This window comes from Hemitrygon akajei, chromosome 1 (genome assembly GCF_048418815.1).
Source record: "Hemitrygon akajei chromosome 1, sHemAka1.3, whole genome shotgun sequence".
NCBI lineage: Eukaryota > Metazoa > Chordata > Chondrichthyes > Myliobatiformes > Dasyatidae > Hemitrygon > Hemitrygon akajei.
The window spans coordinates 152,907,883-152,931,759 of NC_133124.1; the positions used below are offsets into that span (position 1 = coordinate 152,907,883).

The 23,877-nt window shown below is 39.4% G+C and overlaps 1 protein-coding gene across 4 annotated transcripts in view; it reads right to left on the bottom strand.

The window, feature by feature from the left end:
- LOC140731478 (arf-GAP with SH3 domain, ANK repeat and PH domain-containing protein 1-like) overlaps positions 1–23,877 on the bottom strand; it is a 424,608-nt gene that overhangs the window by 212,704 nt on the left and 188,027 nt on the right. For all 4 annotated transcript variants that reach the window (XM_073052979.1, XM_073052971.1, XM_073052959.1 and 1 more), the window contains exons 6-9: positions 23,030–23,104; positions 14,554–14,603; positions 6,393–6,522; positions 357–442 (exon numbers count right to left, since the gene is read on the bottom strand). In XM_073052979.1, coding sequence (XP_072909080.1) covers positions 357–442; positions 6,393–6,522; positions 14,554–14,603; positions 23,030–23,104 — 341 coding nt within the window. The remainder of the gene's footprint in view (positions 1–356; positions 443–6,392; positions 6,523–14,553; positions 14,604–23,029; positions 23,105–23,877) is intronic.

A 23,877-nucleotide genomic window follows, 5' to 3' on the forward strand; every position in this document is an offset into this window, starting at 1 on the left:
GTTCACCCTATCACAGAATATTTCTCCCTGCACCTGCCCTTCGCCACCATTTAAAACTTACTTAATTATTCTCATGAACTATCAACTGAATTAACTTGTTTTTCTGCTTTACTCCAAAAATTGAACTTGATCGCTAATACATTTTTCCAACAGTGTCTGCTAATATTTAAGCCATTAGCTAATCTTCAAAGGCAATTACATTACTTTTCCCAGAAGTGTACAAACCTTGTGGATCACCATGAGAAGACACCAACTCAATAGCATCTGGCCAACCAAAACTAATTTAATCTGGATGAGATAATTAGTTCACACAATATACAAGGCTAAAATAAGGGAATTTTTTTTCAAGAACTTACTTGCATTGAGCATGATAATACTTGATTAGATTCTGAAGTAGATCCACACCTTTTTTTGTCTTGATTTCATTCACCTTAATGAGATACTAGCCAAGGAAAGACAAAGAAAGGGAATGAGTATGTTTAATACCTACAAGTAATTTCTCCAATCAGCAATAATGCTAACAATTAATTATCACTGTAGACATATTATAAATTAATATACATAATAATAAATAACTGTTGTCATGGTTTCTGTTACAAATAATTAGACTGAAAAAATATTGTACAACAATTAATGGTGGTTTTGTGGACTGTAAAAACAGAAAATTCACAGGAAAGCACTGGCTAATAAGCTAGCCTAGAATTCTGATTATTGAAAGAATTGCAGAAAGTATTAAAGCTTAGAATTGCAATGTTGATGCCAAAAGATGTTTCATATAGGGCAGTGCTTCCCAACCATTTTTTATCCCAACACCTCTCTTAGGCACAACATACTTTACAGCACCCCCATAGTGTAAAAACATGCCTACCATATGCTAACATGAGAAAAATTAATCTGCTTTAAATTTTTTATTTATCTTTAAACCTAGCTTGCACAGTACCTGTGCACTGTACAGCCACTTTGACATCAATGTGATCCTTGGGCTTGATGGTTTTTAAGCAACAGTTGAAATATCTGGTTCAAGTTGTAACAGCAAAAGCCTCAAATCCCTACGCATAACAATGTCCAAGTGGTTTCTGATTTTTGCTAGTATGTGGTTCACTGCATTGAAGCCTCTTTCAATAAGGTAGGAGGATAGAAAGGCAATGAAAAGCAATTTAGCTCTTCTCCAAAGACCAGTGTAGCCACATGTCACAAAAGCCAACATTTTCAAAAAGCATTTTTGCCTCTTCATCATTCTGAATTTCAATTAATTTCTTCTAGTAAGCTCTCTTCCTGCTCTACTTTGCAAAGAAATGGGTTAATTACCCAGTTCAGAATTTCCATATCATTTAAATCCTTGAATTGATTCTGAAAATCCTTCTTCAATGACTGCAGGTGTAAGCAGTACTCTTGCAAATCACCGTCTATGAAAGAGAGGGCCCTACTTTCCATGCAGGGAAATTGTGAGAACATCCTTCTCCCAATGTTTTGCTTATTTATTTCCAAGTTTCTAATAAAAGTAAACAATGCACTTCTTGCCCGAATTAAATTAAAATTCTCACCCTGCAGTTTCATATTTTGAATGTTAATTTTGTCTTACAGATTGGCTATGTATGCCACACCTTCACGTAGAAGTTCAATCTTGTTTCCCAAGCTACTGTCGACTCTGAGCAAAAATTCATAGTGTCAAAAAGATCAGGAAAACATTTTAAGCAACAGCCTTTTGACAACCAACGTACTTCAGTGTGAAGAAGCGTTCAAACTTTTCATCGTTATCTTGGCATAACTGGAGAAATATTCTGCTATTTAACAGATGAGCTTTAATTTTGCTGATAGCAGATATTACAAGAGTCATGCTTGAAAAAAGTTGCTGGCTGAGGTTTTTGGCTGCAAGATGTTGACAATGAATTACACAAATGGACTTGCAATGGCAACCTGACATATACAGTGCTCCTTCTGGTGCACAAGAAATCATGTTCCTAACCAGAATACTTTTATCCTCAATATACATTTTGAGCTCATCATAGATTGATCCGTTAAAATTTATTTTGAACTTTTTACAAAAGTGAATCTCTTCATATACGTTTCCATTTTTTCCAAAAAAAAGTACATATGCCATTTGCAATGTCTTGCTGTCTCATACAGTTGATTCATCCAGTTGTATCCCAAATTGTTTTTTTTTTTGCAGCTCTGTGCATAGTTGGTACTCAATGTTTTCACTCATTTCGTCAATATACAGTTATTATACAGAGGAATTGATTTTAAAATACTGATATCCATTTTGCGAACAGTGGTGAGGTATTTCTGATACAGCAGGCATTATTAATCTTTCACTTTACATTCATTTTGTTAATGTTATAAAGAGCTATGAGACCACTATAAAAGTTATTTTTAGCTTTCTTGTCAAATGATTCCAGTGTGCAACACTGTTCAAATGCTTTTGCATCTTCTGGAACTGAGAAATACTGTAAGTAGCCTTCTCAGGGCATCTTTTACAGAAGTGTTCTTGCAATCTTGATGGGTTTATTGCTTCACTAGACAGTATAGTATTACAAATAAGGCACCTGGGGCATCGCCGATCGGATGGAAACAGAATAAAACAGTACTCCAGGTATGTAGCATTGTATTTAACACCTTCTGCAGTTTGTTTCTTAGGATTAGAATTCAAGGCTTCACCTCCAGACTCACAGAGATTGTGCCATATGTATTTATACATCATTAACAGGGCTAAATTCAAATTAAAAGTTAACACAAACCGGGAATGCCTATCAGATGTTTACAAAGGCAGTGAGTTGATATGGTTGGTCAGGTCTCACGTCTCAAGTTAGGGTGCTGCACACTGCGCCCCTCCTCCAAGAACCTTGAATGCCCCCAAAACTTCTGTTTCCCCTAACACCCTGTTAGGACATCCAACCTACCCTGCTGGGAATCACTGCTATAATAGATTGCAGTTAAATGGGACACATCATGACCAGTACATTTATGTTCATTAAGTGGCTGTCCCAGTTAGCTCAAGTTTCAAAACAAAAGTTAAAAAGATATTTAAAGACCGTTTAAATTAGTAACAAGTTATGTATTTAAATGAAATACACAACAAACTAGAACACTATCAATACTACAATACTATACGAGTGTATATTAGTTAGTGACTGAGTACTTCAGTGTATGCTGGTGTGTTCTTTTGAATCACTGTAAATAAACAAAATCAGCGCAAACACCTAGTGTAGATAATGGATTGCCTCCATGCAATGCTTTGAATGACTGCATCCTCCAAATCTTCATTTAACATGACTGTCAATATCATCAAATTGTTTGTAGTTCCTAATCTAAAGTAGTAAAATAATTTTGTTTTCAGTCCCAGCTGCTTCTGGCATCTCCAAGCATGAATGCTTAAAACTGCAGTGAGTAAAATAATTTTGAATTGCCTTACTGCTTATTTCTCGCCAACTATCAGTGGTAAAAATCACTGCTTTTCGAACACAAACACATGCAACTGACGCTATTTAGAAACCTTGCTCTAAGCACCGTGTAGAGTCTAACAGGCACACGTGCACAAGATGCTGGTTAGAGACTGTTTGGCTACAGTCTCCTCCCCCAATTAAGTGGCATAGCGTCTAAATAAATAAAGGGAATCCCAGCTATTTTCTCAATGACTTTATGTTCTTTAAGATTTGTCCCAAATAAGCGGCTCTCCCAATTAACCGATGGCCCAATTAACCCGAATCAACTGTACTTTCAACAAAGCAGTGCTACAGTCCCATCCAAAACTCATTCAACCCTTGGTTGAGAAAGCGAAAATAAGGAAATGGCTCTTTCAAAGGTGCATCTTCAATCAGCACACTCAGTTCAGAATATCTGATATGATATTATAAGATTATAATATATGGTATTATATCTATAAGATTACATAATCTGATATGATCCCTTTTTAATTAAAAACACACATCAATCCTATTTATAATGCTGCATGCCAAAGTTACAGAACTGTTGAAAAATGGACTCAATTCCCCAGAGAATTAGCTAAAAAAATTACCTTTATTTGTCACATGTATAGTGAAATGTCAAAACATACAGCGAAATGCATTTTGTCCACAACTAAAAAAGGACTAAGGATGTGCTAAAGGCAGCCTGCAAGTGTCGCCATTTTTCTGGTGCCAACACAACATACCCACAACTTATTAACCCTAACACGTACACCTTTGGAATGTGGGAGGAAAGCAGAGCACCTGGAGGAAACCCACACAGTCACAGAAGACCATACAAACTCCTAATAGACAGCAGTAGGCTTTAAAGCCTGATCACTGGCACTAACCACTAAGCTGAGGTGCTGCACCACTGTTGACAACTCCCACTGTCTTATCTAGTTTTCTTCTTTTGCAAAGTGAAGCATGAACCAGAATCACTGTTTGGGAAAATTATTCCTTCAGACTTGCAGGTTTACTCATTTCACAAGGTGACCAATCATTCAAAACACAAATGAGCCTTTACTTCTCTTGCTAATCCTGAGAATATAGTCTCATCAGCCCTTGAACCACACCATTCTTCCAGCGTGGTCGCAGGTGTGCCCTTCTTCTGGGAAGCCAGCTTCCAGCCTGCCTTGCTCAGTACTGTTTGGAACAGCATACTGCTTCTTCTATAGCAAGCAGCTAGCAGCAATCATACAGTCACTGAGACCCTAAATTCACTAACCATCAAAGCCGTCATTCATACGAAATAGATCCAAGTATGTGCTCAAAGCCCATTTGAAGAGAAAGTATAGTTCAAAATAGAGAAGAGCATTTGGGATGATAATGAGAATCTTGAAGCCGTACATCCGGAGTACAGAAGCTCCTGTGCAAGTGCTGAACCACTTAACAAATTATCTATCAGCCAGTACCTACAACATCTGTTGTCCCCACATAGGCATCATTAACCACCTCAGAAAATGCAAAACTAGAATGAAGTAAGTTCTTCTTGAGTGGTGGATGCTGAATGAATGTTTCCATAGGTGGGGGAGAGAAGATCTAGGACCAGAGGGCACAATTTCAGAATAGAAGGGCACCTCTTTAACCAAGGGGCGGTGAGTTTGTTGAATTCATTGCCATAAACATCTGTTGAGGCCAAGTCATTGAGTATATTTAAAATGGAAGTTGATTGGTTCTTAATCAGTAATAGTGTCAAAGGCTACGTAGAGAAGGCAAGAAAATGGAGTTAAGGGAAAAAAAGTCATGATAGAATAGAGTGGCAGACGATGGGCCGAAAAGCCTAATTCTGCTTCTTTCTCTTATGGTCTTGATCCTGAGGAACTGCCTAAACAGAAGAAAACATCTGGGATCTATTAAAAATTAAAAATATTTGAAAAAAATTAACATTTAAAGAAATACTAAAAACACATACTTAGAAACAACTAAATGCACTTAAACCAACTGAATCAAATCCAAATAATACCACTCTCTTGCAGCTATTTCTTCCTAGTGATTGCAAATGCAACCACGATTTGGCAGATGTCTGCTCAGTCAGTAGGTTCCTGGCCTAACATCTGAAAATCTTGCACTCTGCATTGCACTCCGTTGGGATTCCACCAGCCAACAGCAATGACAGCATTGCGGATGAATCTAATATTAACTAATGCCAGTAAAAAACTTCAGGACTTGGTGAAGAAATGTGGGCAAACCCAACGCGCCCCAGTATTTGACCATAATCAAGCTTTTGAAAAGTTACTGATACACAAATAGTGAATTTTCTCTACAGATCTAACTTCCTGTGTTTGCATTTTGCAACGATGTGTCTGTATTCTTCCCCCCATCTGTTCCCACTATTTTTTTTTTACTTACAAACATTAGTTAGAGATTGAGCACAGTAATAGGCCCTACCAACCCAATGAGCTTACAGACCCCAATATGCTTTATATTTTGCATTTATATTTTTGCACCAAAAAATCAAGCAAAAAATATGAAGCAAAATGATCTGCACACTGAACCGCTCCCACAACCTATGGACTCACGTTCAAGGACTCTTCATCTCATGTTCTCGATATTTATTGTTTATATATTTATTATTTAATTTTTTGTATTTGCACATATTGTAATCAATTGCACACTTGGTTGCTTGTTCATCTTGTTCTATCTAGTTTTTAAATGAGTCAATTGTGTTTCTTTGTATTTATTGTGAATGCCCTCAAGAAAAAATCTCAAGAGTAGCTTATGGTGACGTATATGCACTTTGATAATAGATTTTCTTTGAATTGGTGCCATGCTACTGTTTAGCAGAACAGGTCTAAACCTATTTCAGTTTAAATATAAAATATATCCTCCATCCACTGAATGCTGCTGCATTTCAAAATATCAAAAACTCATTAAGAACTTTTGCACATCTGGAGGTTATGTCACAATAACATTGCTTTAGAGACAGACTTTCATGCAATGTCTAACCTCACACATCTGGAGCTGAAATACTCGTCGTTCCTTTTCCATTTCTTCTGCTATTTCCGCTCCTGTAATTTCAGTCCGAATCATCCCATGCTGCTTTGCATGCTCTCGTTTCTCCTTTTCAATTTTAGCACTGTAACAAAGGTGAGATTTTTCCCAAATATCTAATATATACAGCATAATGAAATTTCCAACAGATCACTAATAATTTCCAAAAAGCTATACTATTCCATTCTTTAACAAATACTAGATAAATCTTCAAAATATAATACATCATGTACACAATTTCAGCAGCATCTATATGGTAGAGCATTACCAACCTCCATTGTACACAATCAGATCCTAAATTACCAGTAAACATTAGTTTAACATATGCATTTCACTGCACAATCCTAGGGATGGTGGTATCTGACAACTTTGATTCAATCTTACAACATTGAATCACAGTGGATTTAATTTAGCTTTTTTGACACTGATCAACAGAAAAAGACCCTTTCGTGTCAAAGTGAAAACAGATCTCAAAGCCAAATTAAATCCACTGTGATTCAACATTGTAAAACAGTAAAACATGAAAACTTTTGGGGGGGGGGGGGGGGGGAGTGAATACCTTTCACAGGCACTGTACCTGACATTTTATTCCAAGGTAAAATATTCCAGCCACAGGGGTCCTACAAAGCATTCCATACACAGACTAAGTTCATGTTTTGTTCTTCTGTAGAAAAGATTAATTATTGCTAATGAAGGGAACCAAATAGCAGAATAAGGAATAAATTGTTGTTCAGTCTGTATTTGGCCTCTTAGCCTGTGCACAAAATAAAATTAAAATAATTTCATACTTCCTTAGAAGTATTTTTAATGAAACAGTCTCTGAAGGGAGGAAAATGAAAACTAAAAACGAGAATCAATGAAAAGGCAAATATCACTTCATTAAGAATAATATTCTTTTACCCGTTGGTGAGGACTACATTCTCTAAATGCAATCAGATATCACTGGTTCATTCTTGTTCCTCACCACGCCACAGCACACACCAACCTTCCACCCACAAGGGTTCAAGAGCAAAGTAAAAGTTAATTAAACAGAAGTACTGAAATACAAAAACCAAAAGGAACAGGCAGAAAACATCAGCAATACAAATAAAATCAAGAGAATTTTCCATGAGATGTCCTGCAAAATTAATCAATGATACAATTTATCATTGTGTGGTGATTTTAATATTGTAATAACATTCCAGATTTTGCAAACTTAGCAGAGATACATCAGAACAAATGGTCAAAAGCTTAAGAGATGAGTTTAAGGAGTATTGAAAGGAAGATAAAGCACTCAACCAGATGGTTTGAGATGTGTCTATTTTAATGCAAGGAATACCATAAATAAGGCAGATGAACTTAGAGTGTGGACCAATACATGGAACTATGAGGTTGTGGCCATTACAGAGACTTGGATGCATCAGGGGCAGGAATGGCTGATGAGTGCGTCAGGCTTTAGATGTTTCAAAAAGGACACGGAGAGAGGCAAAAGAAGTGGGGGTGTGGCATTGTGTGGATAGTGTCATGGCTGCAGAAAGGGATTATCTACTGAATCAGTGTGAGTCAGTCAGAAACAGGAAGGGGGCAATAACTCTATTAGGAGTTTTTTTATAGACCCCCTAACGGTAAGAGACATCAAGGAGCAGATAGGGAAGCAGATTCTAGAAATGTACAACAAGAATAATGTTGTTGTGATGGGTGATTTTAACTTTCCTACTTGGCCAAGTGGTTCAGGCATTGGTCTAGTGATTTGAAGGTCTCTAGTTCGAGCCTCAGCTAAGGCAGCATGTTGTGTCCTTGACAAGGCACTTAACCACACATTGCTCTGCGACAACACCGGTGCCAAGCTATATCGGCCCTTGCCCTTCCCTTAGACAGCATCGGTGGCTTGAAGAGGGGAGACTTGCAGCATGGGCAATTGCCAGTCTCCCATACAACCCAACCCAGGCCTACACCCTGGAAACTTTCCAAGGCGCAAATCCATGGTCTCTCGAGACTAATGGATGACTATTATTATTGACTGGCACCTCCTTAGAGCAAGGGGTTTAGATGGGGTGGAGTTTGTTAGGTGTGTTCAGGAAGGTTTCCTGACACAACATGTAGATAAGCCAACTAGAGGTGAGACTGTACTTGATCTGGTATTGGGAAATGAACGTGGTCCGGTGTCAGATCTCTGGGTGGGAGAGCATTTTGGAAGTAATAATCACAACTCTATCTCCTTTACCATAGAGCTGGAGGGGGATAGTTTGGGAATTTGGGAAAACAATTAATTGGGGTAGGGGTAAATATGATGCTATTAGGCAGCAACTTGGGAGCATAAATTGGGAGCAGATGTTCTCAGGGAAATGCATGGCAGAAATGTGGCAAATGTTCAGGTAACATCTGGATGGAGTTTGGCATAGGTATATTTCATTAAGGGAGGGAAAGGATGGTAGGGAAAAAGCACCACCGTGCAAAAAGATGTAGAAAATCTAGTTAAGAAGAAAAGGTAAGTAGGTTCTAATAGAACTCTAGAAAATCACAGGGTTGCCAGAAAGGAGAAAGGAGCTTAAGAATGAAATTAAGAAAGCCAGAAGGGACGATGAGAAGGCCTTGGGAAGCAGGATTAAGAAAAACCCCAAGGCATTCTACAAGTATGTGAAGAGCGAGAGGACGAACTGTGTGACAATAGGGCCAATCAGGTGCAACAGTGGAAACATGTGCATGGAATCAGAGGAAGTAGTGGAGGTACTTAATGAATACTTTGGTTCAGTATTCACCAGGGGAAAGGACCTTGGTAATCGTGGGGATAACTTTCAGCGGACTGAAGCTTTTGAGCATATAGACATTAAGAAAGAGGATGTTTTCAAAAGGAGGTTGTTTACAAATGCATTCAGTTAGATAAGTTGCTGGGACTGGTTAAGATATACTCTAAGCTGTTGTGAGAAGCAAGGGAGGAGATTGCTGAGCCTCTGGCGATGACCTTTGCATCATCAACAGGGACCAGAGAAGTACCGGAGGGTTACAAATGCTGTCCCCTTGTTTAAGAAAGGGAGTAGTAATAATATAACCAATTTAACCAATACAGCACAGAAACAGGCCATCTCGGCCCTTCTAGTCCGTGCCGAACGCTTACTCTCACCTAGTCCCACCAATCTGCACAGCCCATAACCCTCCATTCCTTTCCTGTCCATATACCTATCCAATTTTACTTTAAATGACAATACCGAACTTGCCTCTACTGCTTCTACTGGAAGCTTGTTCCACACAGCTACCACTCTCTGAGTAAAGAAATTCCCCCTCGTGTTACCCCTAAACTATTGCCCCCTAACTCTCAATTCATGTCTTCATGTTTGAATATCCCCTACTCTCGATGGAAAAAGTCTATCCACGTCAACTCTATCTATCCCCCTCAATTTTAAATACCTCTATCAAGTCCCCCCTCAATCTTCTACACTCCAAAGAATAAAGACCTAACTTGTTCAATCTTTCCCTGTAACTTAGGTGCTGAAACCCAGGTAACATTCTAGTAAATCTTCTCTGTACTCGCTCTATTTTGTTGAAAGATGTTTTCCTATAATTCGGTGACCAGAACTGTACACAACACTCCAAATTTGGCCTCACCAATGCCTTGTACAATTTTAACATTACATCCCAACTCCTATACTCAATGCTCTGATTTATAAAGGCCAGCATACCAAAAGCTTTCTTCACCACCCTATCCACGTGAGATTCCACCTTCAGGGAACTATGCACCATTATTCCTAGATCATTCTGTTCTACTCCGTTCATCAATACCCAGCCATTTACCACGTATGTCCTATTTTGATTAGTCCTACCAAAATGTAGCACCTCACACTTATCAGCATTAAACTCCATCTGCCATCTTTCAGCCCACTTTTCTAACTAGCCTAAATCTCTCTGCATGCTTTGAAAACCTACTTCATTACCCACAATGCCACCTATCTTAGTATCATCTGCATACTTATTAATCCAATTTACCACCCCATCATCCAGATCATTAATGTACATGTCAAACAACATTGGACCCAGTACAGATCCCTGAGGCACACCACTTGTCACCAGCCTCCAACCTGACAAACAGTTATCCACCACTACTCTCTGGCATCTCCCATCCAGCCACCGTTGAATCCATTTTACGACTTCAATATTAATATCTAACGATTGAACCTTCGTAACTAACTTCCTAACTTCTGTGTGTAACCTTGTCAAAGGCCTTACTGAAGTCCATATAGACAACATCCACTGCTTTACTCTCATCAACCTTCCTAGTAACATCTTCAAAAAATTCAATAAGATTTGTCAAACATGACCTTCCACACACAAATCCATGTTGACTGTTCCTAATCAGACCCTATCTATCCAGATAATCATATATACCATCTCTAAGAGTCACTTCCATTAATTTACCCACCACTGACATCAAACTTACAGGCCTATAACTGCTAGGTTTACTCTTAGAACCCTTTTTAAACAATGGAACAACATGAGCAAAACGCCAATCCTCCGGCACCATCCCTGTTTCTAATGACACTTGAAACATTTCTGTCAGAGCCGCTATTTCTGCACTAACTTCCCTCAAGGCCCTAGGGAATATCCTGACAGGACCCGGAGATTTATCCACTTTTATATTCCTTAAAAGCACCAGTATTTCCTCCTCTTTAATCGTCATAGTTTCCATAACTTCCCTACTTGTTTCCCTTACCTTACACAATCTGATATCCTTCTCCTTAGTGAATACCAAAGAAATTGTTCAAAATCTCCCCCATCTCTTTTGCTTCCACACATAGCTGTCCACTCTGTTTCTCTAAGGGACCAATTTTATCCCTCACTATCCTTTTGCTATTAATCTAACTGTAGAAACCCTTTGGATTTATTTTCACCTCACTTGCCAAAGCAACATCATATCTTCTTTTAGCTTTTCTAATTTCTTTCTTAAGATTATTTTTACATTCTTTATATTCCTCAAGCACCTCATTTACTCCATGCTGCCTATATTTATTGTAGGGGTCTTTGTCTTTTTCCGAACCAAGTTTCCAATAACCCTTGAAAACCACGGCTCTCTCAAACTTTTAACCTTTCCTTTCAACCTAACAGGAACATAAAGATTCTGTACCCTCAAAATTTCACCTATAAATGACCTCCATTTCTCTATTACATCCTTCCCATAAAATAAATCCCATTCCACTACTTCTAAATCCTTTCGCATCTCCTCAAAGTTAGCCTTTCTCCAATCAAAAAACTCTACTTTGAGTCCAGTCCTATCCTCCTCCATAATTATATTGAAACTGTAATACAGAAAGTTATAGACCAGTGAGTCTTACTTCAGTGGTGGGCAAGTTGTTGGAGAAGATCCTGAGAGGCAAAATTTATGAACAATTGGAGAGGTATAATATGATTAGGAGTAGTCAGCATGGCTTTGTCAAGGGCAGGTCCCACCTTATGAGTCTGATTGAATTTTCTGAGTGTAACAAAACATATTGATGAAGGTAGGTAAGTGGATGTAGTGTATATGGATTTCAGCAAGGCATTTGATAAGGTTCCCTATGCAAGGCTCATTCATAAAGTAAGGAGGTATGGGATCCAAGGGGACCTTGCTTTGTGGATCCAGAATTGGCTTGCCCACAAAGGCAAAGAATGGTTGCAGATAGTTTGTATTCTGCATAGAGGTCGGTGACCAGCGGTGTGCCGCTCTGGGACCCCCTCCTGGTTGTGATTTTTATATATGAACTGGATGAAGAATTAGAGGGGAGGGGGGTTAGTAAGTTTACTGATGACACAAAGGATAGTGAATAGACTGGAGGATTGTCAGAGGTTACACTAGGGTATCAATATGATGCAGTACTGAGCTGACGAGAGGCAAATGGAGTTCAATCCAGCTAAGTGTAAAGTAGTTCATTTTGGAAGATCAAATTTGAAGCAGAATATAAGATTAATAGTAAGACTCTTGACAGTGTGGAGGATCAGAGAGATCTGGGGGTCCATGTCCATTGGATACTCAAAGCTGATGCGCAGCACAGGTTGACAGTTTTGTTAAGAAGGCATATGGTGTGTCTGCATTCATCAACCGTGGGATTGAGTTCAAGAGCTCAAGAGTAATGTTACAGTTATATAAGACCTTGGTTAGACCCGACTTGGAGTAGTGTTCTGGTCACCTCACTACAGGAAGGATATGGATACAATACAAAGAGTGCAGAGGAGATTCATAAGGATGTTGCCAGGATTGGAGTGTGTGCCTTATGGGAATAGGTTGAGTGAACTTGGCCTGTTCTCCTTGGAGCAACGGAACATGAAAGGTGACTTGATAGAGGTGTATAAAATAATGAAAGGCATTGATCGTGTAGATAGCTAGACACTTTTTTCCAAGGCTGAAGTGGCTAACGTAAGGGGGCATAGTTTTAAAGTGCTTGGAAGTAGGTACAGAGGGAATGTCAGAGGTAAGCTTTTTGCACAGAGTGGTGGGAGCGTGGAATGCACTGCCAGTGATGGTGGTAAAGTTGGATACAATAGGGTCTTTTAAGAGACTCTTAGATAGGTACATGGAGCTTAGAAAAATTGAGGACTATGCAGTAGGGTAATTCTAAGCAGTTTCTAGAGTAGGTTACATGGTCAGCACAACATTATGGGCCAAAGAGCCTGTAATGTGCTGTAGATTTCTATGTTCTATGCTACTCATGGTGCTAGAGAAAAAAATTCTTGGGCTTGCCCCAATGACAATTGAAAAGATGGTTAGCAACAGGGAAACAATTCAGATTAGAGATGTGCAGGGTCTGAAAATTATAAAAGCTCAAAGATCACTGAAGGCTAGAGAGAAAAAGAAAAGGCCACGTATAAAGGGAATACAATTTCACTGTCCTCAATTGTCTACTGTAAGCACACATTCATAGCTCAGAAGGATTTCCATTTGTTTCTTCTCATGAATTTTTATACTATGTTTTACAAACCTGGTTTTTAAGGTACTTCTAAAAGTAAAAAAATAACTGATCTTCAGCAGTGGCTTTTCTAACAGACACTCTTGCATAGTTTTCTTTATGGATGCTGTAGACACTATAGGCACATAATTAATTGTATATTAAATATATTGTGGGTGTCACTGAATTCCTTACAGCATTTATTGTTCGTTCCTAAATGACTCAATTGAGGCATCGTTAATAGATATTGGAAATTAGGTCCAGGAATTAAGACACTGGACAGTTTGGAATCATGTTAGTCAAATCAGGGAAGGGTGAGCAGTTTCTTGCCTTGAAGAATGTTAATGAATTAGCTAGTTTTTAAAAATTCTTTTATGTTATGGCTAGTATATTGTTACCATTGCAGAGGCAAAATTTTAATTATATTTAGTTACTTGAACTTCACTCAACCTCTACTGTCCCATCAGTGAACTATTCCCACAACCTATGTACTCACTATCAAGGACTCTTCATCCCATATCTCTATATTAATTGTTTATTATTATTTCTCTTTTTTCCCCTCTTTCTTTTTGTATTTGTACAGTTTGTTGTTTTTTTTGTACATTGTTTGTTGCGTCCCATTGGGTGTGGTCTTCCATTGATTCTATTGTGTTTCTTGTATTTATTGTGATTGCTGGCAAGAAAATTAATCTCGGTGTTTTATATGGTAACAAATCTGCACTTTGATAATAGATTTACTTTGAACGTTAAATTACCAGCAGCCATGGTGGAATTTAAACGTGTATTTCTGAAACAATGTTCCAGAATAACCATCTTACTTCTTTCTTATATTATCATTCAAGGGATGTAAGCTTCACAGGCTGAGCCGGTACTTAATCACCTTTCCCTATTTGCTCCTGCGAAGGCAATGGGGTGAGCTCCCTTCCTGGGACAGTGGATATTCTTTATTTTAAACTTCTTTATGATTGTTAAATGTTGTTTTTGTTGCATGTTGCACTCTGACTAACACACCAGAGCAAATTCCTAATAAGTTATCCCTTGATTCAACACTTCTTAGGAGAGTTCTAGAATTTTAGCTCAATGACAGTGAGGGAATAAAACACTGCAATTTTCTCCCTAAAAAATATAAGAAGTTATTCCAAATGAATCCAAGAAATACAACATTTGTCTTAGGCTATAACTTAAAATAGTTATTAGTTTCCTCTCAAAAGAATGGAAGTACCTACAATTTTGTTTCATAATCCTTCCACGCCTTGTCAAAAGGCTTCTTCAGGTCCTGCAAAAAGGCAAAAAATGAATTAGAATGCCAAAATTATTCACCATTTTAAAATCTAGAACATTCAAAATTCCAGACCAACTAGGTCTAGAGCAAAATAATTTCTAGTTGAAATCTGCAATCCATTTATGTTTGGGTGGACATTATTTGGATTACTTGAGTTCATTTATCCAAATGATCCCCAAATTACAACAATTAAATCATTTTAGAATAAATACATAGATTTTGCTTCTACCTTGGAACCCAACAGTCTAAATATGAGCTCCCTTTGTACCAAAAGTATTACAGAATTATCTTTGCATACAATTACATGATGCATGTCTAAGACATTTATTTGCCAAGAAGATAGTTTTCCTCACCTTGCTTCATAATATCCATATAATATCTTAAAGTTGCAACCAATATATTTTAAATGCTTTTAATGGGTTAATGTTTATTTCTTTGCTTTCACTTAATAAACCTGCCTAAAGATATACTGCAGAGCCGACCCTACTTCAGACAAATTCAATTTTGCACATTTAGGAGTGCAAAATAACAGAATAACTGTTCACTATGTAGCATTATGATACTTCCAGTTCTAACCTTTTCAGTGTCTGACCAATACTATTTTTATTCCCAACAGACAACTCACATACTCATTTGCAATTTTATGCAGCAATATCTCAGAGGACTCTAATTAACTATGTCATTTTTATTCTCTTTGTGCTTAATGTTGAAAAATGTTCTACGTATGCTGATAATGACTCCATATCAATGCACATTTGTCTCAATTGAGGTGCAAAAAAAGTAAGCATCAATTAACCCATTGCTCATATTTGCCCATGTCAACCAATCACAGTCCACTACACTAATTTACTTAACCCATTATCTTTGCTATTCTATAACCTTGTTATAGTTTGTGCATAGGTGCCCTATGTCTGTTAATCCTATTGGAATCTCAAACTTCAAGCCTGAATATTGCTCCACACCATTTTAAGGCATGAAAATGACTCTGTGGGTCATCACAAAGCTGTTTACAGAAAAGCACTGCTGTATTCACCTTATAACATGGTGCTCAAACTGCTATCTCCATGCGTGACGCTTTGTAAGTCCTTACAGCTGTCAAAAAATATAGCCTAACAACAACGATCTCTGCAGCTGGCATTCATAGCGATCACCAGAGGGTGCTGGTTGCTGCAATGCTGGAAAGGTGGCCAAGTGTTTCTGGGGGGGGGGGGGGGGAGGGAGGGGGAGTCAAATCACTCTGGACAGGCTTGTGAAGTACAGTTCCCAAAGCAGGCATGTTCTTTGACAAAGTCTACATCTTATGAAGTCACTTTTGACTTCATAAGATGTAGAAACAGAATTAGGCCTTTCAGCTCATTGAGTCTGCTCCACCATTCCATCATAGCTGATCTATTATCCTTCTCAAACCCACTCTCCTGCTTTCTCCCTATACTAATCATGAACCTATGAAACTCTGTTTTCGACAGATCCAATGACTGGGCCTCCACAGCAATGAGTTCCACTGATTCCTTCTTGTTTCTGTTCTAAGGTGATGTCCTTGTATTCTGAGGCTGTACCCTCTGGGCACTATAGAAAATATCCTCTCCGTGAGACAGGATGATGATATTGAGACAACTTACAATGACCAAATAACCAGTACATCTTTGGACTGTGGAAGGACACTGAAGCACCCAGAGGAAACCCTTGCGGACATAGGAAGGAAACTATAAACTTGCTTGAGGACGCCAGATGCCCCAATTTATAATATTGCATGCTAACCATTAAGCTACTGTGGCACCCCTCTTCGGCACAATTTTGTGTGATCTCCCAAATGCAGCAGCATGAAACAAACTGATATGTAACAGAGATCAGCAACAGCAGCCGTCAAAGTTATCCTTTTGCCTGACTGCCACAGGCAAAGTCATCAGTGCATACAATTAAGTTTGTAGGGCATTAACACATCTTGGTGAACATAGTTGGAATGATCTGATTGCATGCTTTAAGAGAATTTCAGTTATAAAATCCCAGTTTTTCTGTAAGTAACACACACAAAATGCTGGAGGAACTCAGCAAGTCAGGCAAAATAATAGAGGGAAATAAACAAAGTTTTGGACCGAGAACCTTCCTCTCCCCAGATGCTGCCTTACCTGTAAGTTCTTCCTGCATTTTGTGTGTGTTACTCTGGATTTCCAGCATTTCCCATGTTTCCAGAGTAATTAACTACAGCATTGTTTTTTTTACACTAGGTTGAAAGTCTCATTAGAGTTGAATTCTGCATCCTACTTCACTGCTGATTTCACTTGAGGGTTTCATCCTTGAAAAGAAAACTGGCGAGGAAGAATGAAAATTCATGAAAAAAAGATTAACTAACTTCCAACACCACAATATTGCTTACCTGCCCATTCTTATGGTCATATGGTTCTTTCACTCCCTCTTCCCCTACTGCTGCCTCCTCCCCCTGACATTTGAGTGTTCCAGTTTCCTCCCACATCCCAGGTGCTGGTAGGTTAACCAACTACTCAATGCATAGTCAAATGGTAAAATAATCAAAAAAGAGTAGGATAGAATGAGCAAGAGGAATATAAGAAACACGTGAGATTTTGCAGATGCTGGAAATCCAGAGCAACACACAAAATGATAGAGGAACTCAGCAGGTCAAGCAACATCTCTGCAGGACATTTCAGGCCGAGGCCCATTATCAGAGAAATAGGAGAAAGGAAACCTGAGTTGTCCGCTGGGAAATGGTATGGACCCACAAAAGTGTCTTCCTTCCATGTCACATTACTGTAAGTAAAATTGTGAATATGCAAGAGAAAAGAACTGGGACTGGAAAGATCTAACAGCTTCCAGAGTTAAAGAAAGTAGGAGCAAAACCTTGATGCATTAGAAAAAAATGGATTACAATTCTAAAATTATGGCTCATCTGGGTGCCAACATAGATAATTGAAAATAGGAATAATGATTGAATGAGAGAGTTAGGATACTAGAAGTTGGTGTTGAGCTTGGTAAAAAAGATAGAAGTTTAAACAAAAGAGCAATGGAACAGTTAAGTCTGGAGATATATATCAGCATGATTGAGAGTTTCAGCAGAAAAGTGGCGATAATGTAAAGTATGAAGGAAAAGTAGGGATCTCGATGAGGGAACAAGTCAAGTCACTTTTTATTGTCATTTCGACCGTAACTGCTGGTACAGTACACAGTAAAAACGTTTTTCAAGACCATGGTGCTACATGAAACATTACAAAAACTACATAAACTACATAAAAACAACCCAGAAAAAGCTACACTAGACTACAGATCTATCCAGGACTGCATAAAGTGCAGGTATAAACAGGTATACAATTGGAAACTCTTCAAATATAACAGTAATGTATCACTTGTCAAAACAAGTGATAAAGTTAATAGCTAGGTAACAGTAGCAGAAACTGAAAAGAGCAGCATTGATCTTTCCAATATTTAGCTGTAGAAAATGTCTATACATTCTTCTGAATATCTGGCATGCGTGGAAGTTAAGGTGCTGAGCTACAGAATATTATCATTAATTTTCAATCTAATTTTACAATTTCAGATGGTACCATTAAGAGACATGCACATGGGTCCGTGCCATGCCTGATTTTTTTATAGACATGTGGAACAGTTTTTGTTTCAGTCTGACCCATGCACACCCCCTTAACACTTATGCCAGTACTGTTGGTGCTGTTACCTGTAATTATGCTGAATTCAGCAATGTCTTTACCTTTCCTGCAAATTTTTGTCATACTCTCACCTTCACATGATCAATCTCCAATTCTTCCCTGCCTTTTCTGGAACAGTCACCATCACTAAAGATAAACCTGTCCATTACAAGCCTGCCAATTCCCACAGCTGTATCGAATACTGCTTGTCCCACCTTGCTTCTAAGGGCTCTATTCCATTCTCGCACTTCCTCTGCCCCTACTCCACTGCACCTTTCCTTGCAACCACACACAATGCAAAACTTGTCCTTTCACCTCTCCCCTTCCTAATACCCAGGGACACAGAGTTTCCAGGTGAACCAGCGATTCACTTGCACTGTTTCAGCCTGGTGTACTACACAGTCAATGCTCACAACGTGGTTTCCTCCACACTGGAGAATCTAAACACAGATATGAGTGACTTTGCAAAGATCCTGTATTAGGTCTCAGGGTGACTCTAAGCTTCCTACATGCTGCCATTTTATATTTTTTCATGTTAGCAATACAGTGCAGAGTAGGCCCTTCTGGTCTTTCGCCCAGCAACCTCTGACAACCAGATTAACCCTATCCTAACCACAGGACAATTTACTATACCAATTAACCTATTCAGTGTTTCTTTGTGGGAGGAAACCGGAGGACCCGGAGAAAATCCATGCATTCCATGGGGAGGATGCACAATGACTCCTTACAGAATAACACTGGATCGGAATACTAGATTCCGGAATGATAGATAGATAGATACTTTATTCATCCCCATGGGGAAATTCAACTTTTTTTCCAATGTCCCATACACTTATTGTAGCAAAACTAATTACATACAATACTTAACTCAGTAAAAAAATATGATATGCATCTAAATCACTATCTTGACCTCTTCATTTTTATTTTTATTTTTATTTTATTTCATTTTTATTGCCACAAGCTGTAATAGTGTCACACTAATCACTATGCTATCATGCCACTCAACTAGTAATTCTCCATCCCTCTCCCAATTGATGTGTTCAAAACTGTTACAATGAAGCCTAATACAAGCCTTAGAAATAACACTTCAGCAGCCCTCTGTAACACAAAATTGAACCCTTTAACTTTAAGTAACTTGATCTGTGATATTGCCTTAGTTTGTATTTCTTCAATCGCTCTCTTGGAAGGGAGGGCGTACAAAGCCTCGCTGCTCTGAATTCACAACTACCACATTCCTTTGTCTGTGCACTCACCGTTTAACTGTTCCTATTCACTCAGTGAGTTGATCATCTTTTGCAGTTTACCCTCATGGTCACTTGTTCTACCCCATCAGACACACCCCCCTCCCTTTTCTTGTTGGCAGTTCTGACGAAGGGTGTTTAATCTGAAGGTTTCACTTCCCATGGATGTGGCTTCACCTGCTGAGCATTCCAGCTTTTCTTTTTATTTTACAATTCCAGTGTCTGAAGATTTGATTATTGCTGAACATAGATGAAAAATAAACAGAGCATGGATTTTTAAAGATTGCAGGAGTGATGGTGCCAGAGGCAGAAGAGAAGCCATCAGTAGGTAATCCTGACTGCTCAGTTCTGAATGTGAATGAAACAAAGCAAGGGTAGTCTCACTAGGCTGGATAATGGTGAAGGATGGTGTACTTAACAGGTTCAAAGACTATAGGGTTTACATAGTAAATGGTGGGGCCCTAGGTACTGCTCTGGAAGTGACCCATGGGTGCACATACATACCCGTAGTATACTGAAAGGTAAACAGAGCGGTAAGATACTTGGCATGCTCACCTTGATAAGTCAGGGCATCCAGTAGAGGAGTTGGGATGTAATGTTACAACATTGATATTTTTACTTTATAATATGTATAGTGCTGGTAGCCCTTTTACAGAAAAGATGTCATTAAACCAGTGACAAAGAGACTTACAAGTATGTTACCAAGAATGGAAGGCTTGAGTCATAAACAGAGGCTGGACAGGGTAGGTTGCACTTATCCCTGTAGCAAAAAAGGCTGACCTCCTGTTAGATCATTAGTAGTATAGATGAGGTGAATCCAGGATATGGAAGCCCAAAACATAACAGCCATTTCATTGGGTACAGGAAGGGAACCAGGAGTGGCCTTTTGCTTCCGTAGACCATCCACTTCAAGGTTTGATATGTTGTGCATTCAGAGATGCTCTTCTGTACACCACTGTTGTAACGTGTGGTTAAATATTTTACTGTCAGCTTCCTGTCAGACTTGAGCCAGTCTCACCATTCTCATTAACAAAGCGTTTTCACCCACAGAACTGCCGCCCACTGGATGTTTTTTTGTTTTTCACACCATTCTCTGTAAACTCTAGAGACTGTTGTGCATGAAAATCCCAGGAGGTCAGCAGTTTCTAATATACTCAAACCACTCAGTCTGGCCCCAACAATTATTCCACAGTCAGAGTCACTTTGATCACATTTCTTCTTCCTCACTCTGATGTTTCATCTGAACCAAACTTTTTGACCAGGTCTACATGCTTTTATGCATTAAGTTGCTGCTACATAATTGCCTGTTTAGATATTTGCATTAATCAGCAGGTATACAGTTGGTTTAAAGTGAAGGGGAAAATTTAAAAAGACTTGAGGGGCAACTTTTTCCCCTCAGAGTGATTGAAATGAGGCAGTGGTAGAAATGGGAAAAGAGGGGGATGGATACCTGTATAGACTTGGAACATGGACTGTTCCACAAAGCCAACAAAAAGGCAGGCATAACTGGGACCCATACAGGTGCCCATGGCTACATCCATGGCTACATCGACGACTGCATTGGCACTGCCACCTGCACGCATGCTGAGCTCGTTGACTTCATTAACTTTGCCTCCAACTTTCACCCTGCCCTCAAATTTACCTGGTCCATTTCCAACACCTCCCTCCCCTTTCTTGATCTTTCTGACTCCATCTCTGGAGATGGCCTATCTACTGATATCTATTATAAGCCTGCAAACTCTCACAGCTACCTGGACTATTCCTCTTCCCACCCTGTCTCTTGCAAAAATGCTATCCCCTTCTCACAATTCCTCTGTCTCCGCCGCATCTGTTCTCAGGATGAGGCTTTTCATTCCAGGACGAAGGAGATGTCTTCCTTTTCTAAACAAAGGGGCTTCCCTTCTTCCACCATCAACTCTGCTCTCAAACGCATCTCCCCCATTTCCCGCACATCTGCCCTCACCCCATCCACCCACCACCCCACTCGGGATAGGGTTCCCTTTGTCCTCACCTACCACCCCACAAGCCTCCAGGTCCAAAGTATAATTCTCTGTAACTTCCGCCACCTCCAACGGGATCCCACTACACCAAGCACATCTTTCCCTCCCCTCTCTTTCTGCTTTTCGCAGGGATCACTCCCTATGCGACTCCCTTGTCCACTCATCCCCCCCCATCCCTTCCCACCGATCTCCCTCCTGGCACTTATCCTTGTAAACGGAACAAGTGCTACACCTGCCCTTACACTTCCATCCTCACCACCATTCAGGGCCCCAGACAGTCCTTCCAGGTGAGGCGACACTTCACCTGTGAGTCCGCTGGTGTGTTATACTGCGTCCGGTGCTCCCGGTGTGGCCTTTTATATATTGGTGAGACCCGACGCAAACTGGGAGACCGTTTCACTGAACACCTATGCTCGGTCCACCAGAGAAAGCAGGATCTCCCAGTGGCCACACATTTTAATTCCACGTTCCATTCCCATTCTGATATGTCTATCCATGGCCTCCTCTACTGTCAAGATGAAGCCACACTCAGGTTGGAGGAACAACACCTTACATACCAGCTGGGTAGCCTCCAACCTGATGGCATGAACATTGACTTCTCTAACTTCCGCTAATGCCCCTCCTCTCCTTCTTACCCCATCCCTGACATATTTAGTTGTTTGCCTGTTCTCCATCTCCCTCTGGTGCTTCCCCCCCCCCCCCTTTCTTTCTCCCAAGGCCTCCCGTCCCATGATCCTTTCCCTTCTCCAGCTCTGTATCACTTTCACCAATCACCTATTCAGCTCTTAGCTTCATCCCACCCCCTCCGGTCTTCTCCTATCATTTCGCATTTCCCCCTCCCCCCACTACTTTCAAATCTCTTACTATCTTTCCTTTCGGTTAGTCCTGACGAAGGGTCTCGGCCCGAAACGTCGACAGTACTTCTCCCTATAGATGCTGGCTGGCCTGCTGTGTTCCACCAGCATTTTGTGTTTGTTGTGGTATGAATGTGCACCCATTACTGTATAATATTGTACCCATTACGATAATTCTTGCACTACCATCTTATCAGTGTGAACTTGGAAATCCTGTACATCTTATTTTTAAGGTAATTTAATTTTTTTTATTCTTCTTACTTCTCTTCTAATATTTGACTAACTGTGCACTTTGAGTGCTACTGTGACACTGTAATTTCCTTTGGGATTGATAAAGTATCTATCTGTCTTAGTCCCCAGACTATCTTAGCCCTCCATACCCCTCCCATCCATGTACCTGTCCATCCTTGCAATTTATGACTAAATTCAAATGGGAATATTTAAAATGTAGAAACAAAAACCTAGTTTCCTTAATGTTGTACATACAGTATTACATTGCAAATGATATAAAAACATTTTCAACCATTTGAAAGCTTAGAGTTATCATATCACTCTGATATGCAAAGTGTTATTTAGTACTTTTTGATTCGTAGGCTATGCAATTGCCACCTACTTCACAATTTTAAATTTACATCAAAGGGAATAACTTAATCACTAGAAACAAACACTTACCCCCTTGACATCTTTGAGGTCTCCTTTCAATAGTGAATCCAAAGTGAAGATGACATTATGACTAAGATTCTGCAGCTTTAAAAAAACGTAAAAAATTTTTTTAGCCATATGAACATGTCAAATGTATCAAAGTGAAAGTACATTTGTCTTTATTGCATTCATGATATGCAAAAAACATTGAGGTAAATTGTACTGCATGAACCACAATATGGAGAAGATAGGCAAGTTCTTTTACATATATATTAACTGCACCAATCCAGGCAAGCAATATTATGGACTTGCAAAAGTTTTTAACATGTAAGTAGTTTTATATAATAAGCAGGATTTCCTGGCAGCCATTAATTCCACTGCCCATTCTCATTCTGACATGTCAGTACTTGACCTCCTCTACTGCTATGATGAGGCCACTCTCCCAATGGAGGAGCAACATCTCGTATTCCCTCTGGGTAGCCTCCAACCTGGCATAAACATCAATTTCTCTAACTTCCAATAAATTTCTCCTTCTCCCCCTCCCTCCTCCTTTCATAACACACTCTGGCTCCTTTATTACTTCTCTTCTCCTTAACTGCTTCTCACCTCTCCCTTGGAGCACTTCCTCCTTCCGTTTCTCCCACGGTCCACTCTCTCCTCAGATTCCTGCTTCATTTTTTCCACCTATCACCTCAGTTTCTCACTTCATACCCTGACCAACCCCGCTCCCTACCTTGCTCCTCAGCTGCTTCACCTATCACCTTCTAGCAGATGTTTGTTTCATATATTAATAAAACACTCATCTATGTCTTTGGGATATGTTTTCCAGTTCTAGCAAAATAATTAGATAGAAACAAATGTTACAAACAAGTTAATAT